The sequence below is a fragment of the Rissa tridactyla genome, chromosome 18 (genome assembly GCF_028500815.1).
Source record: "Rissa tridactyla isolate bRisTri1 chromosome 18, bRisTri1.patW.cur.20221130, whole genome shotgun sequence".
NCBI classification, from domain to species: domain Eukaryota; kingdom Metazoa; phylum Chordata; class Aves; order Charadriiformes; family Laridae; genus Rissa; species Rissa tridactyla.
Genome location: NC_071483.1, coordinates 2928147 through 2946720, shown reverse-complemented (window position 1 = coordinate 2946720; position 18574 = coordinate 2928147). Strand labels below are relative to the sequence as shown.

The following is an 18574-nucleotide window of genomic DNA, read 5'->3' as shown; positions in this document are numbered from 1 at the left end:
AGGAGCCTGGGACAGGGCTGGTGGCAGGAGGGCTCTTCCCAGGACTTCCCTCGCACTGTCCTTGGAAGGATCTGCTCCAGGCAGTGCTGCCAGGATCTCCCCGCAGCCCCCTCCCTTGCTGTGACAGCTCTGCTGTCCGCTCCTCTGGGGGGAGAAAATGGTGATTCTGGCCTGAGGATCTCAACCCTGCAAAATCTGGTGTGAAATCATTTTGGTTCTCTCATCCCCCAGGAGTCGAGATCCACGTTTCAGATGTATTCAATATGGGGAGGTGTTTGGGTGCCCCAGTGCAGCGAATGAGGATCTGACTCGGAGATGAACAGTCCAAGCCTCGGTCTGTGCGGGAAGCTCGTCCCGGTTTCTCCAGGGGTTCTAACACTGCGCTCTGTCCCTCCCGTAGGCTTTGGCGGTGGTAAATACGTCTCCTTTGAGGACCGTCACTGGCACCATAATTGCTTTAACTGCGCCCGCTGCAACACCTCGCTGGTCGGGAAAGGCTTCATCCCTGACAACGATGAGATCCTGTGCCGCGACTGCAGCAGCGACCTATGAGCCTCCAAGGACACCGTGGGGCAGGGGCTTTCTCTATTCTTCAGGGTCTTTGTGCCAGATACCCCAACAACATGTCAGGGGCAGGGCACAAGGCACAGGAGATGGGGGCTGACCCCGAACCACGGTGTGTTCAGGGGGTTCCTGTGCCCCTCTCTGAAGGCTAGAGTACGCTGTGCTATGGCTCTGTGCAGAGTCAAAGCTAAATAAAGTTGAGAAAGGAGCTTCAAGACCCCCCCATTATTTACTCTTTCCTTTTGCTTCCTGTCTGACCAGGCATGAGCTGAGCCCAGGGCCCTGGCAAAGGGCAGCAGCGGCAGCTTCAGCGATGGGCTGCTGGATCTGCGCGCTGGCAGCATGTATTCGCTCCCCCTGGCACAGTGCTGACTTTTCTCTTTCCCCCCTGTTGCTTCCCTTGCTCTGTGTGACATAAGGCAGCAGCTCCTGTCCATGCGGCTTGGCCGTGCTGGCCTGCGCTGTGGGTGGCTTTGCAGCACAGCCTTTCTGTACGCGTGGCTGGCGACCCGGGCATGGAGGGTGCTCTCTGCCCAGCTTGGGACGTTTTGGGGACACCAAGCTGGAGTGTGGCCAGGAGAAGAGCGTGTGTGCTGCCAGATGGGATCAGCCTCCGGAGTTCTGTAGCCACCTCACCGTTTGTGGGCCAGAGTCTTTTGCTCTGCCCATCTGCATGGAGGTGCTGTCGCTCAGGTGTGGATGAGGAGCTCAAATCACTCGCAGGTACGGGGCGTTCTGCCCCCACCACCTCCCTGCCCTGTTCTCTGCCATCCATGCCATGATCTCCCATGGCTGCCTCTGCCGTGTCTGAGCTGGAGCTGGTGGGTATTGACCCGCTGGTGGTCCCCCCTGAGACGTGCCTGGCTGAGCCCTGGAGAAGGGCGTGCTGACGGCTGAGAGCACCCAGGGCTTTATTCCTGCTCCATCCCTCTCATGGGGATCCATGGGATGGGGATTGCCTCGCTGAGCCCAGCCGCCAGCAGCGCAGGTGACACCGCAGACCCATTAATGCGGGGAGGGGACCTTCCCGCAGGCTGTGGCTGCTGGGAGCACTGGAGGGGGGGGCGTCCACAGGAGCACGGGGCTTGGGGCATCCACAACCTGCTCCTGCCAGGGCTGAGCATCCCCCTGCCCCGGCGGCAGCTCCCACAGCCACACTCATCCCTCGCTGTGTCCCAAACGAGAAGCAAAGGTGGCACCTGGGCTGCCCTGAGGAGGGGCTTTGCATCTCCCAAGTCCCTGCGTTGGCCCTAACTGTGCCAAATAGGACATCGTGAGCCATCCCAGGCTCAGGCAAGGGCTGGCGCGATGGGACGCTCGGTGGCTGCCTTGTCCCTACATCCCTCCTGCTTCTGTCTTGCTGGGGCACCGATGCTGACCCTGCTTCCCTGCTTAGACAGCCATGTGCTTTTCTGAAAGCATCTTCTCATGGGTTATTTTTTTCTTCCTTTTGTACTCTTTTGTCATGAATATCTCATTTTGTAACCAACTGCAGGATGAAGGGGCTAGCCCCCCCCCCCTCCCCCCCCAGGCTTCACTTAGGAACAGAAAATGTTATGCATGTTGAAGTGTTATTAACTCTGTATGCAGATCCTTGTTGAATCCTCGTTTGAAAGCTTTGATGCAGGCAAATCAGAGTTTGTGTGTTTGCTATTCTGAGGAGCTTGGAGCAGTCTCTAGAAGGAAGTGTCCTAAACCTCCTGTGTATTTCCTACGGCTTTATATAATAAACCGTTTTAGTGACGCTCGCTCTCATGTGTTTCTCGAACAGCAGGTGCAGGGCAGAGCGCTGTCTGAAGCGGTGCTGTGGCTCCTGTGCTCAGCCCTGTCCTCGTCCCTCACCCTGTCCTGCGGATGGGCGATCCCCCAGTGCTCGTGCCTCCCCAAACCACACGCCCGGCATCAGCTGTGCCAGTCCCGAGGGTTATGGCTGAGGAACAGCAGCTCCTTCTCCCTGCTGTGGGGCTGCGGCGGGTTCCTGGTGCCCGGGCTGCCTGTCCGTGCCTGCTGTCTGTCCGGGCAGGCTGCTCCGCAGGACAGGCCTGAGCAGGACTTGGATGATGTCGGGCACGATGACTCGGCCGGTGCCAGGCGCGATGCCCCGGGGCTGGCTGTCGGTGGGGTTGGGCTCGCCAGACGCCGGGATGCTGCACGGCTGCAGGAGCTGGTCTGGATCGCTGCGGTACCGAGTCGTATCGTTGTATCCCACCGTGCAGATGCTTCCTTTTCCCCCCCCGCGGCGCGTGCTCTCTGCTCCGCACACGTAGGCTCTCCGGAGGATGTTTGGTGGGGAAATTGCTGTCGTCTCCAGCCGGGGTGACAGTGGTCTCCCTCCTCCTGGCAGCCTTCCCCGAAGCGGTGCATGCTCACTACTCACTTTTTATCAGCTGGGGAGCCATTTATTCCCCTAACATCTGAAACTGTTTTCCACAGATTCCTTTACATTTACTAACAGCTGCCACGGCTTCCTCTGGCCCCGGCACCGTGCTGCCTTCCCCTGCGGGCGCTGCTCCGGCAGCGGCACCAGCACAGCCCCGGCGGGACCATGGCTCTGTGCGAGGCACTCCTGGCTCCTTCAAAGGCTCCTGCTCTGGCAGCTAACGGGGCTTTTAAAGTCAGGTTTTTGTTGCTGTTGCTGCCCTGTGACCTGCACCGGGCTCTGGTTTTGCTGCCACTCGGCCTCAAGGGCAGGCGAGGAGCTCCAGCCCAGGAGGTTCCCAGCTGAGCCTGTCCTCCAGCTGGAGCACCACAACCCCTTGTTTCTGCATCGCTGTTTCCAGGGATTAACCACAAAAGGTTTCTGTACAAAGGGCCCCCGGGCTCCTCTTTCACTCAGCCTCAAGAGCCTCACGTTTTTAGCCAAAAAAGGAAATGACCCAGCTGCATGGAGCACTGGAACATCTGGATTTTATCCCTGTCATGAATGGGTCATGGCTGTGCATGGCCCAGAGCCTGATTTACGGGAGGGGGAGGGTGATGTCATGCACAAACATCCCCCGAGACTCCCAGAGCGCAGATCTAAAACACTCATGAAAATATTATTAAGCGCAGGCGAACCACGACGGGGGGGAGGGTGTGGGGTGAGGTGGGAGCAGGGAAACGCGCTGGGAGCCCAGGGCGGCACTGGGGGTGCAGAAAGAGCCCCCGGCGTTAACCAAACGTGCCTGAGCTGCGCTTCCCAGCGCTGCCCGCCGGAGTCTCAGCCTGCTGGGAGCTCACTTGGACCAGGGGCTGCACTGATGGGCAGAGCCAGGTCTGAGCCGCTGCCGGCCCTGACGAGGTGTCCCAAAAGGCCTCCCTGCACTGGGCCAGGGCGAGTGCTGGAGCAAGAGCAAGGGCCCTGCTGCAGGGGCTCAGCTGGGATGGGGATGGGAACAAGGACAGGGACGTGATGCTCCCTGGTGTGTGGAAGAGCCTCATGTCACGGCCCAGGGCACCAGTGGTGGCGATGGCGGCTCGCTGCGGGCCGTGCAGTGGTGCCCGTGCTGGGCATGTGCCGGCCATCTGCTCCCTCCCCAGGAGACGGACATGGCTGCTCCTGGCTCCGGCTCACCGCGGCAGCGGTTTTGCTTCCCAGGGGTTTGTTCTCTTTCCAGCTGGGTTTTCCCCCGGGGGCAGCTGAGCCGCTGATGTACCAGGGACAGTCCGGGTGGCAGTGACATGTGCTGGTGTCCCAGAGCTGGAGGGAGCTGCACGGCCAGGAGTGAGCTCTACCTGCTCCTGCCTGCGGCTGGGCAGGAGGGAAGGGCTAATTCCAGCTCCCAGCTGCCTGCTGGCGTTTGCCGCTTTTCCAGTTGTGGCTGCACACAGGTTCAGACAGCGTGTCAGGTTACCGTGCCGGTAATGCCTTGTCTGAGCTCCCCAAACCGAGCACGGACCTGCCTTGGCTGCTCTTGCATCCCTCCAGGTGACCGGTCAGGAGGCTGCGCCGGTGATGGGTGAAGCTGGAGGCTCAGGCTTGGCCCCACGGTGGTAAGGGGCAGGTCCCAGGGCTGGTGTTAAAGGGTGAATAGCTCTCCTTTGTCTCTAGTGCTGGGAGGTAGGGATGTGGGTTTAGCCAGGCTGAACCCTGTGGGCATCCTGTGAATACTCCCCCAGGTCTTTTTTGTTTTCCCTTTGTCTCCACCCTGCCAGGGTAGTGCCTGATGAAGGTCCCAGGGAGGTGGGGAAGGAGCAGTAGCTCAGCTCAGGTAGGTTTGCTCCCATCATCCCACCTTTCGTTCCAGGAAAACTGTGCCGTGTCCCTCCCTGGCCTGTCCCTCAGCCCTGGGCACGAAGGCGGCCGTTGCGGCACATGGCACTGAGGGGCTGCGGGGGCTGCGCTGCTGCCCGGGATGGACCAGCACCCTCCGGCACAACCTCCTCCCCCGGAGCAAACCTGCCCCGGGTGCACTGCCGTTCCTGGGGCGAGGAGGAGGGAAGCCACGCAGGGGCTGGTCTTGTCCCACCTCAACCCTCCCAATGCCAACAGCCCAAAATAAAGAGGCCATGTGGACATTGCTAGATTTCGACTCCTTCCCATTCCAGGGATGAAGTTTCATGCAACGGGAAATGGAAGAACACTAAGTTCAGAATCTTATCTCCATTTTTATTTTTAGACAGGCATTCATGAGGAAGAAATGACGTACTTTGGGGCAGCCTGTAGTGCAAGAGAGCAATTAAAGACAATGTTCTTACCTTTGGTATCACTCTCTCCTCAGTGAATCGGCTGTTCCTGGGGCAGGATCATGTTTGTCTGCCATAATTAAGCCAAATTTTTTTGTTGTTTTTGCTTTTGGCTTAAAGTAATTTATCGTGCATGGTAGAAAAATATGAATAATTTATTTGTGAGTTAAAATTTAATTATAGCTTTGCATTTGGCAAAGTAGGGGCAAAGCACTGGCATGATCTCTCCTTGGCATTTAGGGTGGATCTGAAGAAGGCAATTAAAATCCAAGTGAAAGTGGAAGGTTGCAGCCACAGTTTCTGTGGGAGGACTTCCACCGGGATGGTGTCACTCAAGCGCAGTCATGTTATGAAAGCCTGTCAGGCAGCGAACGTCTGCGCTCCCCAGGTACCAAGGGCACCAGCTCCGACCCGTGAGAGCAGAGCGAGGGCTGCGCACCAGATCCTACGCGTTGATTTCTTTCAGGTCTGTTCCAGTTCGGACTCTGATTCATGGCCCTGTGATGCTGCTGCAGCCTGTCAGCTGCCGGCCGCTGGCACCCCACCTGCCTGGCATGGGGAGGGCTTTCTCCCCGGCCACGGGGGCTCGTAGCCAGGTGGGGGCACAGCGCCGACTGTGGGGCCGGGGGCTCTGCCAGGGTGGCTGTGATGAGCTGAGGTGACAGGGACACCCGGCGCTGCCCTGCCTGGGCATTCCCTGCCTGCCCTGCGCTCAGCCCTCCCCTCGAGCCCAGCCGCAGGAGGAGATTTGACAAGCCGAGGGACATGGATGACAATTGCGTCTGGGCTAAGCGATCATGCCCGTGAGACCCCATCTCTCCAGTTTCCCGGGCCTCCAGAGTTTTCGCAGGAAGACAAGGTGGAGGCAGGCTTGCCAGCAGCACAGAGTCACCGCACGCCTCTGCCTTGGCTCTCGGCGCCCAGCGCTGTGTGGGCTGGACATCGGAGCTGCCCCCCAGTCCCGGGCAAGCCCCAGGGAGCCGTGCTCCTGAAAGGGCAGGCCAGCCGGCCGGGGAGCTGCCTGCAGGCTGCCTTCCCTTCCAGATGGGTCCTGGAACGTGCGGCATGGATGTTTACTTAAGCAAGCTTGCAATAATTTTGATAAGGTTAATTAAAGCCATGACATTTTCTAAGTACTTCTTCCTGTTTTCTCAGTCCGCGCTGTGTGTCCGGCAGCAATGGGGTGGTCAGCGCGTGGGTGCGCGGCAAAGGGGGCTGCGGGCTGGGGTGCTGTCTGCACGCTCTGTGTCTGCACCGGGGGATGAGCGGGTTTTGGAGCGGTTGCCCGTGGTCAGGACGTCAGCACGTGAGCTACCAGGCGCGTGCTGTGCCGAGTGTGCGGGAGATGCCAAGGCTGTGCGAAAGCGTGTGCAGTTGCATTTTTGCACGCATAATACTAGGGAAGGCAGCCACGCTGGCAGTGTTTGAACGGGACTTTTGGGTACCTCTTTAGCTTTCCCCGGCTCCGTTCCACCTCTTCCACCTTCTGGCAGGGCCCAGCCTCCCCCCGCCCCACGGGACCGCTCAGCCGCAGACCTGGGGGTGGCTTCATGAGAGCTGGGGATGGCTTCACGCTGTAAGGACTCCGGGGAGACCTTATAGCATCCCTCCAGTGCATGAAGGGGGCTCCAAGAAAGCTGGGGAGGGGCTGTTTGCAAGGGCCTGTAGCGACAGGACGAGGGGCAATGGTTTAAACTAGAGCAGGGCAGGTTCAGATCAGACATGAGGAAGAAGTTCTGTACACTGAGGGTGGTGAGACACTGGCCCAGGTTGCCCAGAGAGGGGGTGGAGGCCCCATCCCTGGAGACATTCAAGGCCAGGCTGGATGAGGCTCTGAGCAACCTGATCTAGTTACAGATGTCCCTGCTGGCTGCAGGGGGTTGGACGAGATGGCCTTTAGAGGGCCCTTCCAACCCAACACAGTCTATGATTCTGTGATTCACAACGGGCTCCTGTGCTTAACTCTGACCTCTCCGCTGCTGGAGAAAGGTCTCTGTGCCCCCAGGGCTGGGGTCGGGGCTGAGCCCAACCCCAAGGCAGCGACGGGGAGGGCTGCTGCTGCCCAACCGCCCCCGGGCCTCGCCGGAGGGGAGCCGCCGGCCTGAACGGCTCCGGGCCGCAGGGGCACGGCCGGGCCGGGCCGGGCCCGCCTCCCACCGGCGGCCCCGAGGCGACGGAGACCGCTCTGCCCCCGGCTCCGGGCCCGGCCCCGCCCCGCCGCGCTCCGCCCCCGGGCCGGAACCTCCGCGCGGGGCCGGAACCTCCGCGCCGGGCGCGGGGCCGGGTCGGAGCCTTCCTGCGGGGCGCAGGCGGGGCCGGAAGAACGGCGCGGCGGCGTCGGGTGGCGCGGGGGGGATGGAGACCATCCTGGAGCAGCAGCGGCGGTACCATGAGGAGCGGGAGCGGCTTATGGACGTGATGGTGAAGGAGATGCTCACCAAGAAGTCCACGGTGCGTGCGGGGCCGCGGGGGGGGGGGGGGGGAAGGGGGAAGGCGGCCGCGGCCGGGCCCGCGCTCACCTCCACCCCGCTCCTCTCCCCGCTCCTCTCCCCGCTCCTCTCCCCGCTCCTCTCCCCGCTCCTCTCCCCGCAGCTCCGCGACCAGATCAACTCGGACCACCGGACGCGGGCCATGCAGGACGTGAGTGCGCGGGGGCGGGCGGTGGGCCCGAGGTGGGCCCCGACGGCGGCCCCGGGGCCGCGCGGGACGGGCTAGGCCGCTGCCGGGGCGCCCGGGAGGGAGCGAGCCCCGTCCTCCCCGCGGTGACGGGCGCTACGGCGCCGGGGCCTGCTCTTGTTTTGCAGAGGTACATGGAAGTGAGCGGCAACCTGAGAGACTTGTACGACGACAAGGACGGGTAAGTGGACAGAGACCCGTCTGGTATATGCCTCGGAACGCAGACACCCCATCCGTGTGTGCCCCGGAGTGCCCGCTGCTCCTGTGGGCATGGGAAGAACCGGGGGCTCCCGTAAGTCATTTGTAAACCCATGAGGAGAGATGCTGGTATGTAAGACCAGGGGTCAGGCGTTGGAGACTCAACCTGCCAGAGCAGGACCCAGGTTGCACGTTGGGTGTGTATGTGCTGGATATACCCATTTTGTTATTTTCTTGGTTTAAGTCATGGGGGGAGGCTCTGAGTTGCCTTGAAGGTTTATAAGGTGACGCTGCAGCACATTCAGTAGGAGAGGTGATCCGGACCCTCAAAGCGTAAGCCCGGCGGACTGTGGGGTCTGATGTAATGTTCCGCGGTCTGCAGTCAGCCTTGCTGGAGCTTCGTGACATCAAAATGCAGCACGAGACTTGGAGAAAGGTTGTAGCGGTGTCAATGTGTTTTCCTTTCCACTTGTAATCTGTCCTTTTTCATGAACTCATAGCTTACGGAAAGAAGAACTCAGTGCCATTTCAGGGCCAAATGAATTTGCAGAATTCTACAACAGACTGAAACAAATCAAGGAATTTCACCGGAAGCACCCGAATGAGGTAAGTAGTTATCTGCTTCGTAAGAATAGGTGATTTCTGGTCTGTTGGACCTAATCCCTACAATAAACAGACTTTCTTTTTTCCAGTTTAATTGCCTTAATATACAAGTATTAAGTACATTAAAAAGTCACTTGAAGAAAGAAAATGTTCAAGGTTAGGCAGTGCTTCAGAGGCAGTGTGTACGCTCCTGTGAGAGCAGTGTGGACATCAGAAGATGCAGGATGCGTTCTCTAACTGTATTCTCTGCGTGCTGTGTGGTAGCTCAGGAACATTCTGCTGCTGAGCTGGTGTTTGGTCTTGCCCATCTTGTGCTGGCTAAAGTCAGACTTTTTCCTTTGTGCAAAAATAATGGTGAAGAAATGCTTTGGATGCCTTTTCAGTTAGCAGTTTAATTAATATAAAATCACAATAGATTGCAAACTATAGATCTGGAACATCAGCTGAAGTAATAAATTTTCCTCTAACTTCTCTGCCTGTTCTTGAAGATCTGTGTTCCGATGTCAGTGGAGTTTGAGGAACTGTTGAAGGCCAGAGACAACCCGAGTGAAGAAGCTCAAAGTAAGTTTGTGGTTTTTCTGAGGCCAGTTTAAGTGACAATATGGTGCTTGCATGAGAGTCATTATTTAATGAGATGTTTGATCTGTTTTGCACATTTCAGAGTTCCACCTCCCTTTTACTAAATGACTTGAAAATTTCTTTTACCATTTAAATTTTTCTGAACTGCAGCCCCCTGGAATATTCCACAGTAGTGGTGCCCCTCTTGAGGAGTGTTCTTGTGTGCTTACACAGAGCAGCGGCCAGGTGTCTGATCAACCGGTATCCCACTTCATAGAATCACAGAATGGTTTGGGTTGGAAGGGACCTTAAAAGATTATCCAGTTCCAACCCCCCCTGCCCTGGGCAGGGACACCTCCCACCAGCCCAGGTTGCTCCAGGCCCTGTCCAACCTGGCCTTGAACCCCTCCAGGGATGGGGCAGTCACAGCTTCTCTGGGCAGCCTGGGCCAGGGGCTCACCACCCTTATGGTCAAGAATTTCTTCCTAATCTAAATCTCCCCTCTTCCATTTTAAAGCCGTTCCCCCTCGTCCCATGGCTCCCCTCCCTGATCCAGAGTTTCCAGCTTTCCTGGAGCCCCTTTAGGGACTGGAAGGGGCTGGAAGGTCTCCCCGGAGCCTTCTCTTCTCCAGGCTGAACCCCCCCAGCTCTCTCAGCCTGTCCTCCCAGCAGAGGGGCTCCAGCCCTCCCAGCATCTTTGTGGCCTCCTCTGGGATGGAGAATGTTTACCACTTGCATTATAAACATCTTAAGCATAAATTAGTCCACGGTTACTCCTTTTCAAGTTCTAAAGCATATGCACAGTAAGTAGGGAAGATTAAGCTCATACTAAAGCTCTTCATGATCTTTCCTATAGATCTGGTGGAGTTCACGGATGAGGAAGGGTATGGACGATACTTAGATCTGCATGATTGTTATCTCAAGTACATTAATCTAAAATCATCAGAGGTAAGTGGCTGCATGTGTTTGGGCAACTTCAGTGCTTAAAGCTGAGGGTTTTTTTTCTTTGGTTCGTTCATGGTTATTTGTTGTTTGGTTTTTTTCTTACATAGATAAGTTTATTTCCAAATAGCTATTTCTAAGTCACTTTGTTGCACGTACAGCTTGACAGCATCTGGATTCTGAATGCTGTTTTGTGACTCTTCTGTTCTCTTCAGTTGATATCTCTCTATTGTTAGTGTAAGGTTGGCTTTGTAAAAAGCCTCTGTTTTCTCCTGCCAAGTACTGCCAGGTGTCTAAGGCAATGTGGAAGCTCACAGAGGCCTCTGCAGTCCAGAATAATGGCATGAGCTAGTGCTTTTCTTCTGGTCTTGTAACTGGAAACTGGATGTTAAGTTGGCTGCGTGTGTCTAAAGACTGACTCGAACTTTTTCGTTCTTAGAAATTGGATTATATCACTTACTTATCAACATTTGACCAACTCTTCGATATTCCCAAGGAGAGGAAAAATGCTGAATATAAGAGGTGAGCCTTTTTGCCTACCTGCTGCTTTTATGACACTTGAGGAGAAGGACTTGCTTCTTAAGTGTACAGCTGCTAAGAATATAATTAACAGTCAAACTCAACTCATGTAAATTGGGTCACGGAGCTATAGTAAGTCAGCCGTGTGTCTGAGCCCTGGGATAACATGCAGTGCAGCAAAAATGTGCTCTTGTGGAAGGACCTTACTTTATCCTTATGACTGCCGCATCTAGAAATTGTGTGTTGAAAACTCATAATCGTGATGACTTCCCTTTGGAGTACTAGAGGGTAATTGCTTTCCAAAGATGTGGTTAGATAAATATGTTAAAGGTTGATACTGAATTACCTGTTCTCCTGATTACTCTGCCAGGTACCTGGAAATGCTTCTGGAGTACCTACAGGATTACACAGATCGAGTGAAACCGTTACTGGACCAGAATGAACTTTTTGGGAAAATTCAGACTGAGTTTGAGAAGAAGTGGGAAAATGGAACGTTCCCTGGCTGGCCGGTGAGCAGTCGTTAAGCCCCTGTGAATGTTTCTGTAGTTGCGATAGGTTTTCTCTGAATCATTTGTGTAAAGCCATCTCTGAGGTTAAGTCCAATAGCAAGGTGTGTAACTGTGTATCACAAAGGTGCAATTTAATATTAATTTGAATTTGAAAACCAATGTAACAGGTTTGAAGTGAATTTTGTCTCTTTTCTGTTGCTCAGTTTAGTGAGAGAATTTTTCTCCGTGAAAGGAACCGCTTTTCTTGAGGTCAGACTATTATATTGCATGAAGTGTTGTAGGATGTCACGCAGATCTTGTGGTTTTTCTTGGCAGAAAGAGACCAGCAGCGCACTCACTCATGCTGGAGCCCACCTGGATCTCTCAGCGTTTTCCTCTTGGGAGGTATGTTTCCAGTGCTCTGCACTTAGTGCTAAATTTTGGGCAGGTGGAAGCGTACTTATTTTGATTCTTCTCATAATTTTACTTGCTGTGCTTTCACCTCTGGCTCTGTACTGTCTGAATAAAACTTTGATTATGCTGATGACTTAATTTCACCCATTAGGGGGATGTAACTTGAAGGATCTGGTTAGATTTGTCATGTTCCTCATTTTTCAGCGAGGAGTGGTGCACCCTCGACAGTCCTTTATTGAATGCTGTTCGTTGTTTGGGTTTTTTTTTCTTTTTTTAATGGACATACATCCATATTGTATTTGTTTAATAGCCTCTCTCTCACTGTGACTTACTTTAATTGAACAGGAATTGGCCTCCCTGGGACTGGACAGATTAAAATCGGCTTTACTGGCCTTGGGACTAAAATGTGGCGGGTAAGGTGCAGTCTTTTTATAGTTCCTTTTCAGTTGTTAAGGTCTTCCTTCTTTCATTCCCTTATGGGATACTGGTTTTGTCCTCTCTGTGGTACAAGCATTACTTGAATGATGTTTGAAATACAAAACATTTAGAACCAACCAGGGGATACTGCAATCTGCTGTTTTGAGAAGTGTCCTGTGCTGAAGTCTCTTGTATAGAAGAATTTGGCTTAAGGAACGAAGACAAAGATAATAGGAAATCTCATAATCTCTTAAAAGCTAAATTTAGAATTTTGTTGCGTGAATTCAAATAGTTTTCGGGAAATGTAAAACTATAGTTTGGCCTTGTCTACGCCCTGCATCTCCACAGGACTCTGGAAGAGCGTGCTCAGAGACTTTTTAGCACTAAAGGCAAATCCCTAGAAGCGCTTGATCCTTCCTTGTTTGCTAAGAATCCAAAGACAAAAGGAAGCAAAAGGTGAGTTCCTAAAGGGCCTTCTCAGGTTGGTGGTGTTCTCTTCACTTGGACGAGAAATATTCTATAGACATCACTCCCGTATAGTGGTGACAGAGAGATTCTTGGAGTCTTAGAAGCTGGTCACGTTGGACCAAATAATCCTTAACCAAATGGAAGATACCAGAGCTGAATGGTTTGTGTGCAGTTTAGTTTACGCGAGCAGCTTGGTACTTGTTTCTGTTTTCTTGCTGTATTCAAGTCAAATGTGTCTTTAGAAGTTCAGTGTACGTGTGACGTTTGCAGTTCTGGAATGGACTTCATAAAGTTCCTTTATCTATTTCCAGAGACACTGAAAGAAATAAAGATCTTGCATTCCTGGAAGCTCAGATTTATGAGTATGTAGAAGTTCTTGGGGTAAGGATTTTATTTTGTCTTTGAGCTTTTTATTTCAGAGCTGTCAAATAGTGACTGGAAGGTTATCCACATCTTTACCCAGTGCTTTCATAGACGGCATGCTCAGAAGAGTTAACTTTCGTGTCCAGAGTTGTAACGTTTTAAAGTGCATGTTGGCAGTTAGCTTTTTCTGTCAATAAGTAGAATAGGATGGATTACATTTATATTTCCATTAGTTACGCCGAAGTCACAGGGGATTGCCGACCTTTACTTGGTCTGCCTCGATGCTTGCCTTAAGTCCTTGCTTTAGTTTGAGGTTATTGCTTTTAGCAGGGTGGCTGTTGCTGTTAACTCGTCATCTTGGAAGTGCTACTTGTACTACAAGTTTTTCATTCTTTGGGGGTAGGAAAATATTATACTAAAAGCTTAAGTTGGGCTACATAAAATGAGTTCTCTGTTTCATACTGGTCTTCCATTCCTGTCCTTCTGTACACTGAGGAAGTGTTTCACGCTGCCAGAGTTTGTCCTTATTTTGTTGCTGTCGCATTGTGTGGACAATTCCTTCTCTTTCCTCACGCTCTAGGAACAGAGACACCTCACTCACGAGAATGTGCAGCGTAAGCAAGCACGGACAGGGGAAGAGAGGGAGGAGGAGGAGGAAGAGCAGATCAGTGAGAGTGAGAGTGAAGATGAAGAAAATGAAATCATTTATAATCCTAAAAATCTGCCTCTTGGTTGGGATGGCAAGGTAATGAGATTGTCAGGTCTGGAAAAGAGGGAGGTGTCACTGACTCCACGCTACTCTTCTGTTTGAACCTGCCTTGCCATTTGGCCTAATCGTTGTTTTCTTCACTTGCCAGCCGATCCCATACTGGTTGTATAAATTACATGGTTTAAACATCAACTACAATTGTGAGATTTGTGGGAACTACACCTACCGAGGGCCCAAAGCTTTTCAGCGTCACTTTGCAGTAAGTATTTTTTTGCTACAAAAGCATCAGTGCTATGTTCCGATAGTCTTTATAATAAGTGACTAGTAAATCACTGGAGTGCCTGAGTGGTGCTTCTTCCACTTCTAAAACGTGGGCCTGGGCTGGTGCTGCAGGGCCATGCGATTGGAACTGTAAATTACGTAGGGCATCCTAAGATCTCTTCTGCAGATTTTTGTACAGTCCCTTCTTGTTTGAACACTAATTCCAGTATCCACATCTGAGTGGTGCAGAGTGCCTGTTGACTGCCAGTGTATCGTTACTGTCTAAAATACAGAAAAAAAATCTTTTTCTAGAGGTTTTTAGGACCGGTAGATTTGTATGTTGATAGCATTTGTTTCGCCCTGTCCAGATGTTAACGTATCTTTTTTAGTCTTTGGCATTGCGGATGAAGTGGCATTCCCTCTCAGACACTGACCTCTTGCCTCTTCTCCCCAGGAGTGGCGACACGCTCACGGGATGAGATGCCTGGGCATTCCCAACACGGCGCATTTTGCCAACGTCACACAGATTGAGGATGCAGTCTCATGTAAGTCCTGATGGCAGAACAGGGAACGCATGCCATAAGAATGCTCATTTTAGCTCTTGCCGAAAATTTGCCTTACCCAATGACCAGAGACTAGTTGTAGGAAAGAGGGTAAAAAACATGGTGCCTGTGGGATGATCCTTCCTTGGACCATCCCTCCCAGCTCTGAAAAGGAGAGTGGCTTTTTTCCTTTGTTGGATAGCCGCAGGAGTAGGTGCTTGCTGGGATGCCAGGGAAGTGTTCATTTGTTGCCAGCTGTTTTGTCAGTGGTGGTTTGTGTGTGAAATCTCAGCAAAGTGCAATGGGTCACCATTTCGTTAGGCAGAGTGTGGCCGTATCATCCTATGTAGCTCTTAATTGATGTTTGTCAGCATCTTCGTGGGGAAGCCAGAAAAACCTTCCGAAATGGTAGGGCCTACGGGCCAATTTTGAAAGCCTACAGTCCTTAGGACTTAACGGCGGTGATAATTGAATGTGGCTTATCTGTGCTGATGTTTTGAGGACGCTGCCTCACACAGAGGTTGTTTCTTGAATCTGCACCACTTCAGTAAACAGATACAGGTTATGGTTCCTGGAGGCAAATTAATTCTTGCCTAGAAGAAAACAAATAGGTAAAGCCTTGATTTCCCAAACAAGCTATTATTGCCTTTGGAGCTGTATCTCTGCAGTAGCGTTTCTGGACCTTTGTCTCTTGTGTTTTATCCTGAATGATCACTTTAAAGCCTTGTTTGCTTTAGTTCTCATGCCTTTCAGTAAATCATACGGGGGAATGATGCGTTTGTAATGGATATTAGATACATTCCTGGACTGCTGAAGTGACAGCGTTTTAAAAGAAAGAAAGAAGAGAAAAAAAAGCTCATGTCTATATTTTGCTAGATTAAAAACTAGTGTCTCAAGGGAAATGGCATCAGATCCTGTGTGACTTTGTATTTACAGTGTGGGCAAAGCTGAAACAGCAGAAGGCTTCAGAGAGATGGCAGCCCGATACAGAGGTGAGATGTTGCAGAGACATTTGGATGTCTCTAGTCCTGTGTACAGGGAACCCCCGTTTACGGTGCACGAACTGCCTGGTCCTGTCAAAAGAATTTCTAAGAGAGTGCCCTGCACGCTGGAGGGATGAGCAGGAACCTCCGCTGCTGGTTGCACAGCTCCTGTTAGTGGTGATGTATGACAAGCACTTCTTGTGCTGTATGGGAGGGTAATTCTGGTAGGACAGACTCAGCCCTTCGTCTAAGAATCTTTTAATTACAGTATCAATGTCATCCTTGTGAGAAGAAAAAGGAACTGCTGTGAGCAATGTGTTCACTTATACTAGTACCCTTTCTTAAACTTCTATCTCAAACCGTTTTTCAGCAGTATGCAGAGCGACTGTGGAAATAGAGCCTGTAGTACAGCTTGTAATTACTGTGGCTCTGCCTGAGCTCTTCTCGTGGAGCCTGCTGGCGGACCCTCTGCACACCTTCACGTGGAGAGGTTCTGGGCAGGCTGGTCCTCTTCAGTAGGTGCTGCTGGAGCTCAAATTCAAATGCGGTAGTACAGCCTGAGTCAGGCTGTGTCCAGGTGCCTCTAAACTGTTCATTCCATTCTAGGAGGAATATGAGGATTCCAGTGGGAACGTGGTGAATAAAAAAACCTATGAAGACTTGAAACGTCAAGGGCTGCTGTAGCTTTTCCCAAGTGAAGGATTTCACGTCTGAAAAGCAAGTGGAGATGTGTCAGCAGCTCTGACTCTTCTTCAGTTTCTGGATTTTCTATGTGCATGAATATAGATTTCAAGAATACTTTATAGAATCACTTTCTAGTAAGCCCCTTGTGAAAAGCAGACTTGTGATGTTATTTTATATTAAAAAAAAAAAAAACCTTGAAAAATAAACTGGGTTTAATTTAGGAAGTGCTGAGAAACTTGTCTCCTTTTGTATGCTGGAAGGAAGAGTTTTAATTACGATATTTTTAAAATGCTTTTTATGTAGTTTGAATTGTCAGAAACAATTGCTTCTCTCTTATTCCCATTCTGATGGAAATTTTTGTGATGAGGATTGACTGTAAAGCACGCGTGAACATTGCATGCTGACAACGAGTAACGCTCCTGTGCTGTATCTTGCTCTAAGAATATGGTTGTCTTTGGGCTCCTTTGCAAAACAAATTTATTTGGCTTGCGTTGCTGCTTTTACCTCAGCTCTGTCTCCCTGTGGAGGTTTGGCCGCCGGGATTTTTTCAGGGCGTTAATAATAGAGCTTGATTTGAGGTTGGGCTGTGTGGGCAGTTTGTGGTAATTTCTCCGGCGCTGTGGGAGCCCTCCCCCCTCCAGCCGCTCAGGTGGGGTTTCCTTTGGTAGCGAGTTGGCTTGTGTGGCATCTCCAGCCTCAAAACCCCCTTTCTCTTGTTGCCGCGTAGGGCTGTTGGTATTTCCAGGTGCCGTGGAGCAGCAGGTAGCGAGCGCTTCCCTCGGGTGATGGTTTGCGCAGCTGGTGGTTGCTGGGGTGGGGCTGGTTGCTGGCACCGGGGCGCAGCCTGCGCGGCGGCACCACAGCTGCCGTCGGTGCTCGCACGGTGCTTGCAGGCGCTCGCTCCACCACCAGCAGCGGCTGCAGGCGTTCGCTGGGGCCTCGGGGAGCAGAGGGACAGGTGAGTCGATGCCGGGGGCTCTTTGCTGTTCTCTGGGATGAAGCCATGTCTGGTGGGCGTCCGTTAGCCTGCCCCGGGGCTGGGCTGGGCCGTGCTGGAGGCGCACCCTGCTCATTAAGGGTCTCCCAACCTGGCCTAGGTGGTGGCTGCCCTGGTTTGGAAGGTCAGAGACGCCAGCCTGCATTGTCTTCTCTTTCACTCTGAAGGAACAGGCTCAGTGGTCTCTACACAAGCTTCAGCCATTCCTGGCCCTCGGGGAATGCTAACTGGGCCTGGATCATAAGACAGGAGGGGAGTGTTATGGTTCTCCTTGGAGAACTTGGCTGTGGAGCCTGTTTGGCGTCACGTCTCCAGTGTTTCCTTAGCTAAACAGGTAAAGATTTTAAATGAATGCAGAGAGACTCCAGCAGTGAAGAGCCGGGTGTCATGGGAAGCACCAAAGCAGGTAGAATTTCCCAAACCATGGGGGCGAGCGGCTGGGCAAGGGACCCGGCGGGGAGAAGCTGTGCAGACACCTCTCTGTAGTCGGGACTCGACAGCAGCGTGGAGCCACACGCAAGGACGTAATCGAGAGATCTGCATCAGAAAATTTCTGTCTATTGAGCCTGCTCCGTCGTGAAGCCTGGACACTTGGCAGAACCCTGTTCTCCCGGCTGTGGAGCAGGGGTGGCTCCGGTGCCCACCCTGGGGAGCCGGCTCGTGTCACGGCAGACCTGCCTCCTGCCCCCTCTGTACTGCACTCCTGGACGTGCTGCCTGGTCTGGCTCGGCCGGGGCAGCCGCTCGAGCCCAGGGCCATGGTGGCCGGGCAGGGGGAGATCCTGCGCGGGAGGGATGTGTGTGCCACCCTCCTGGGCCAGGGGCTGCGGTGGGGGCTGGGGGGGGAAGACGCAGAGGTGGACAGGTGGGAAGGATGTGACTGTTAATTGTGAGTTAACCAGAAATCCTTGAGCGTTGGCAGCGCAAGGGCTCTTTACGATCCAGAGCACTTCCACCTCTCGCTAGGGAAAGCCGTCAGTGTTGCTGTTACGTTCCACGTGAGTTTTGTGTGCCAGAACTGACGGGGCTGTTTTGCTCTTTGCCGGGTCCTGAGGGCCTGTTGCATTGGTTTGTCTGGAAATTTTTCACACTGGACTTTATCCGTCCACAGCAAGAACGGCTACGGCGGGTCTCTCTCGCTGCTTTGAGGGCTGGTGGGCTGAGTGATGGCCTTGGCTCCTCCCGCGGCGGGTGCTGCTGCCGGGGGAGTCACATCTTCATTTGCAACAGCATCAGCAAACTGCTGCCGTGGTCCAAGTGTCACTGTAACCACCCTTCCTCCGCGCTGCCGGAGAGTTGCCACACCAACGGGAGCACGTGGCTCCCTGGGGGCTCCTGCTCGCCAGCAGCCCTGCCCCGGGGCCCCGCCGTGGAGAGCCCCTCGGGAGGCAGCGGCTGTGGATGTCCCGGGGCTGAGCATGGCTCCAGCCCCCACCCCGCTCCAGATGTGGCTGGAGGGGCCTGGCTGTGGCTCCCTGAAGTCCAGGCAAGCGCGGTGATAAGGGTGCCGAATTATTCGGTTAT

At 53.1% G+C, this 18574-nt stretch overlaps 2 protein-coding genes across 7 annotated transcripts in view; both read left to right on the top strand.

Moving 5' to 3' along the window:
* FHL3 (four and a half LIM domains 3) overlaps nt 1–2308 on the top strand; it is a 28777-nt gene extending 26469 nt beyond the window's left edge. For all 6 annotated transcript variants that reach the window (XM_054223738.1, XM_054223740.1, XM_054223737.1 and 3 more), the window contains exon 6: nt 401–2308. In XM_054223738.1, the coding sequence (XP_054079713.1) occupies nt 401–552 (152 nt within the window). In that variant the 3' untranslated portion in view covers nt 553–2308. The remainder of the gene's footprint in view (nt 1–400) is intronic.
* Nucleotides 2309–7520: 5212 nt separating this feature from the next.
* On the top strand, nt 7521–16289 carry SF3A3 (splicing factor 3a subunit 3). Its single transcript, XM_054223828.1, has 17 exons — nt 7521–7680; nt 7822–7869; nt 8034–8086; nt 8604–8709; nt 9195–9267; nt 10121–10212; nt 10646–10728; nt 11096–11234; nt 11550–11618; nt 11973–12040; nt 12393–12500; nt 12824–12893; nt 13456–13620; nt 13733–13843; nt 14300–14390; nt 15324–15379; nt 15977–16289. Exons 1-17 carry the CDS (start codon nt 7585–7587, stop codon nt 16052–16054), a joined length of 1506 nt encoding a protein of 501 aa, XP_054079803.1. The 5' UTR covers nt 7521–7584; the 3' UTR covers nt 16055–16289.
* The last annotated feature ends 2285 nt before the right edge of the window (nt 16290–18574 follow it).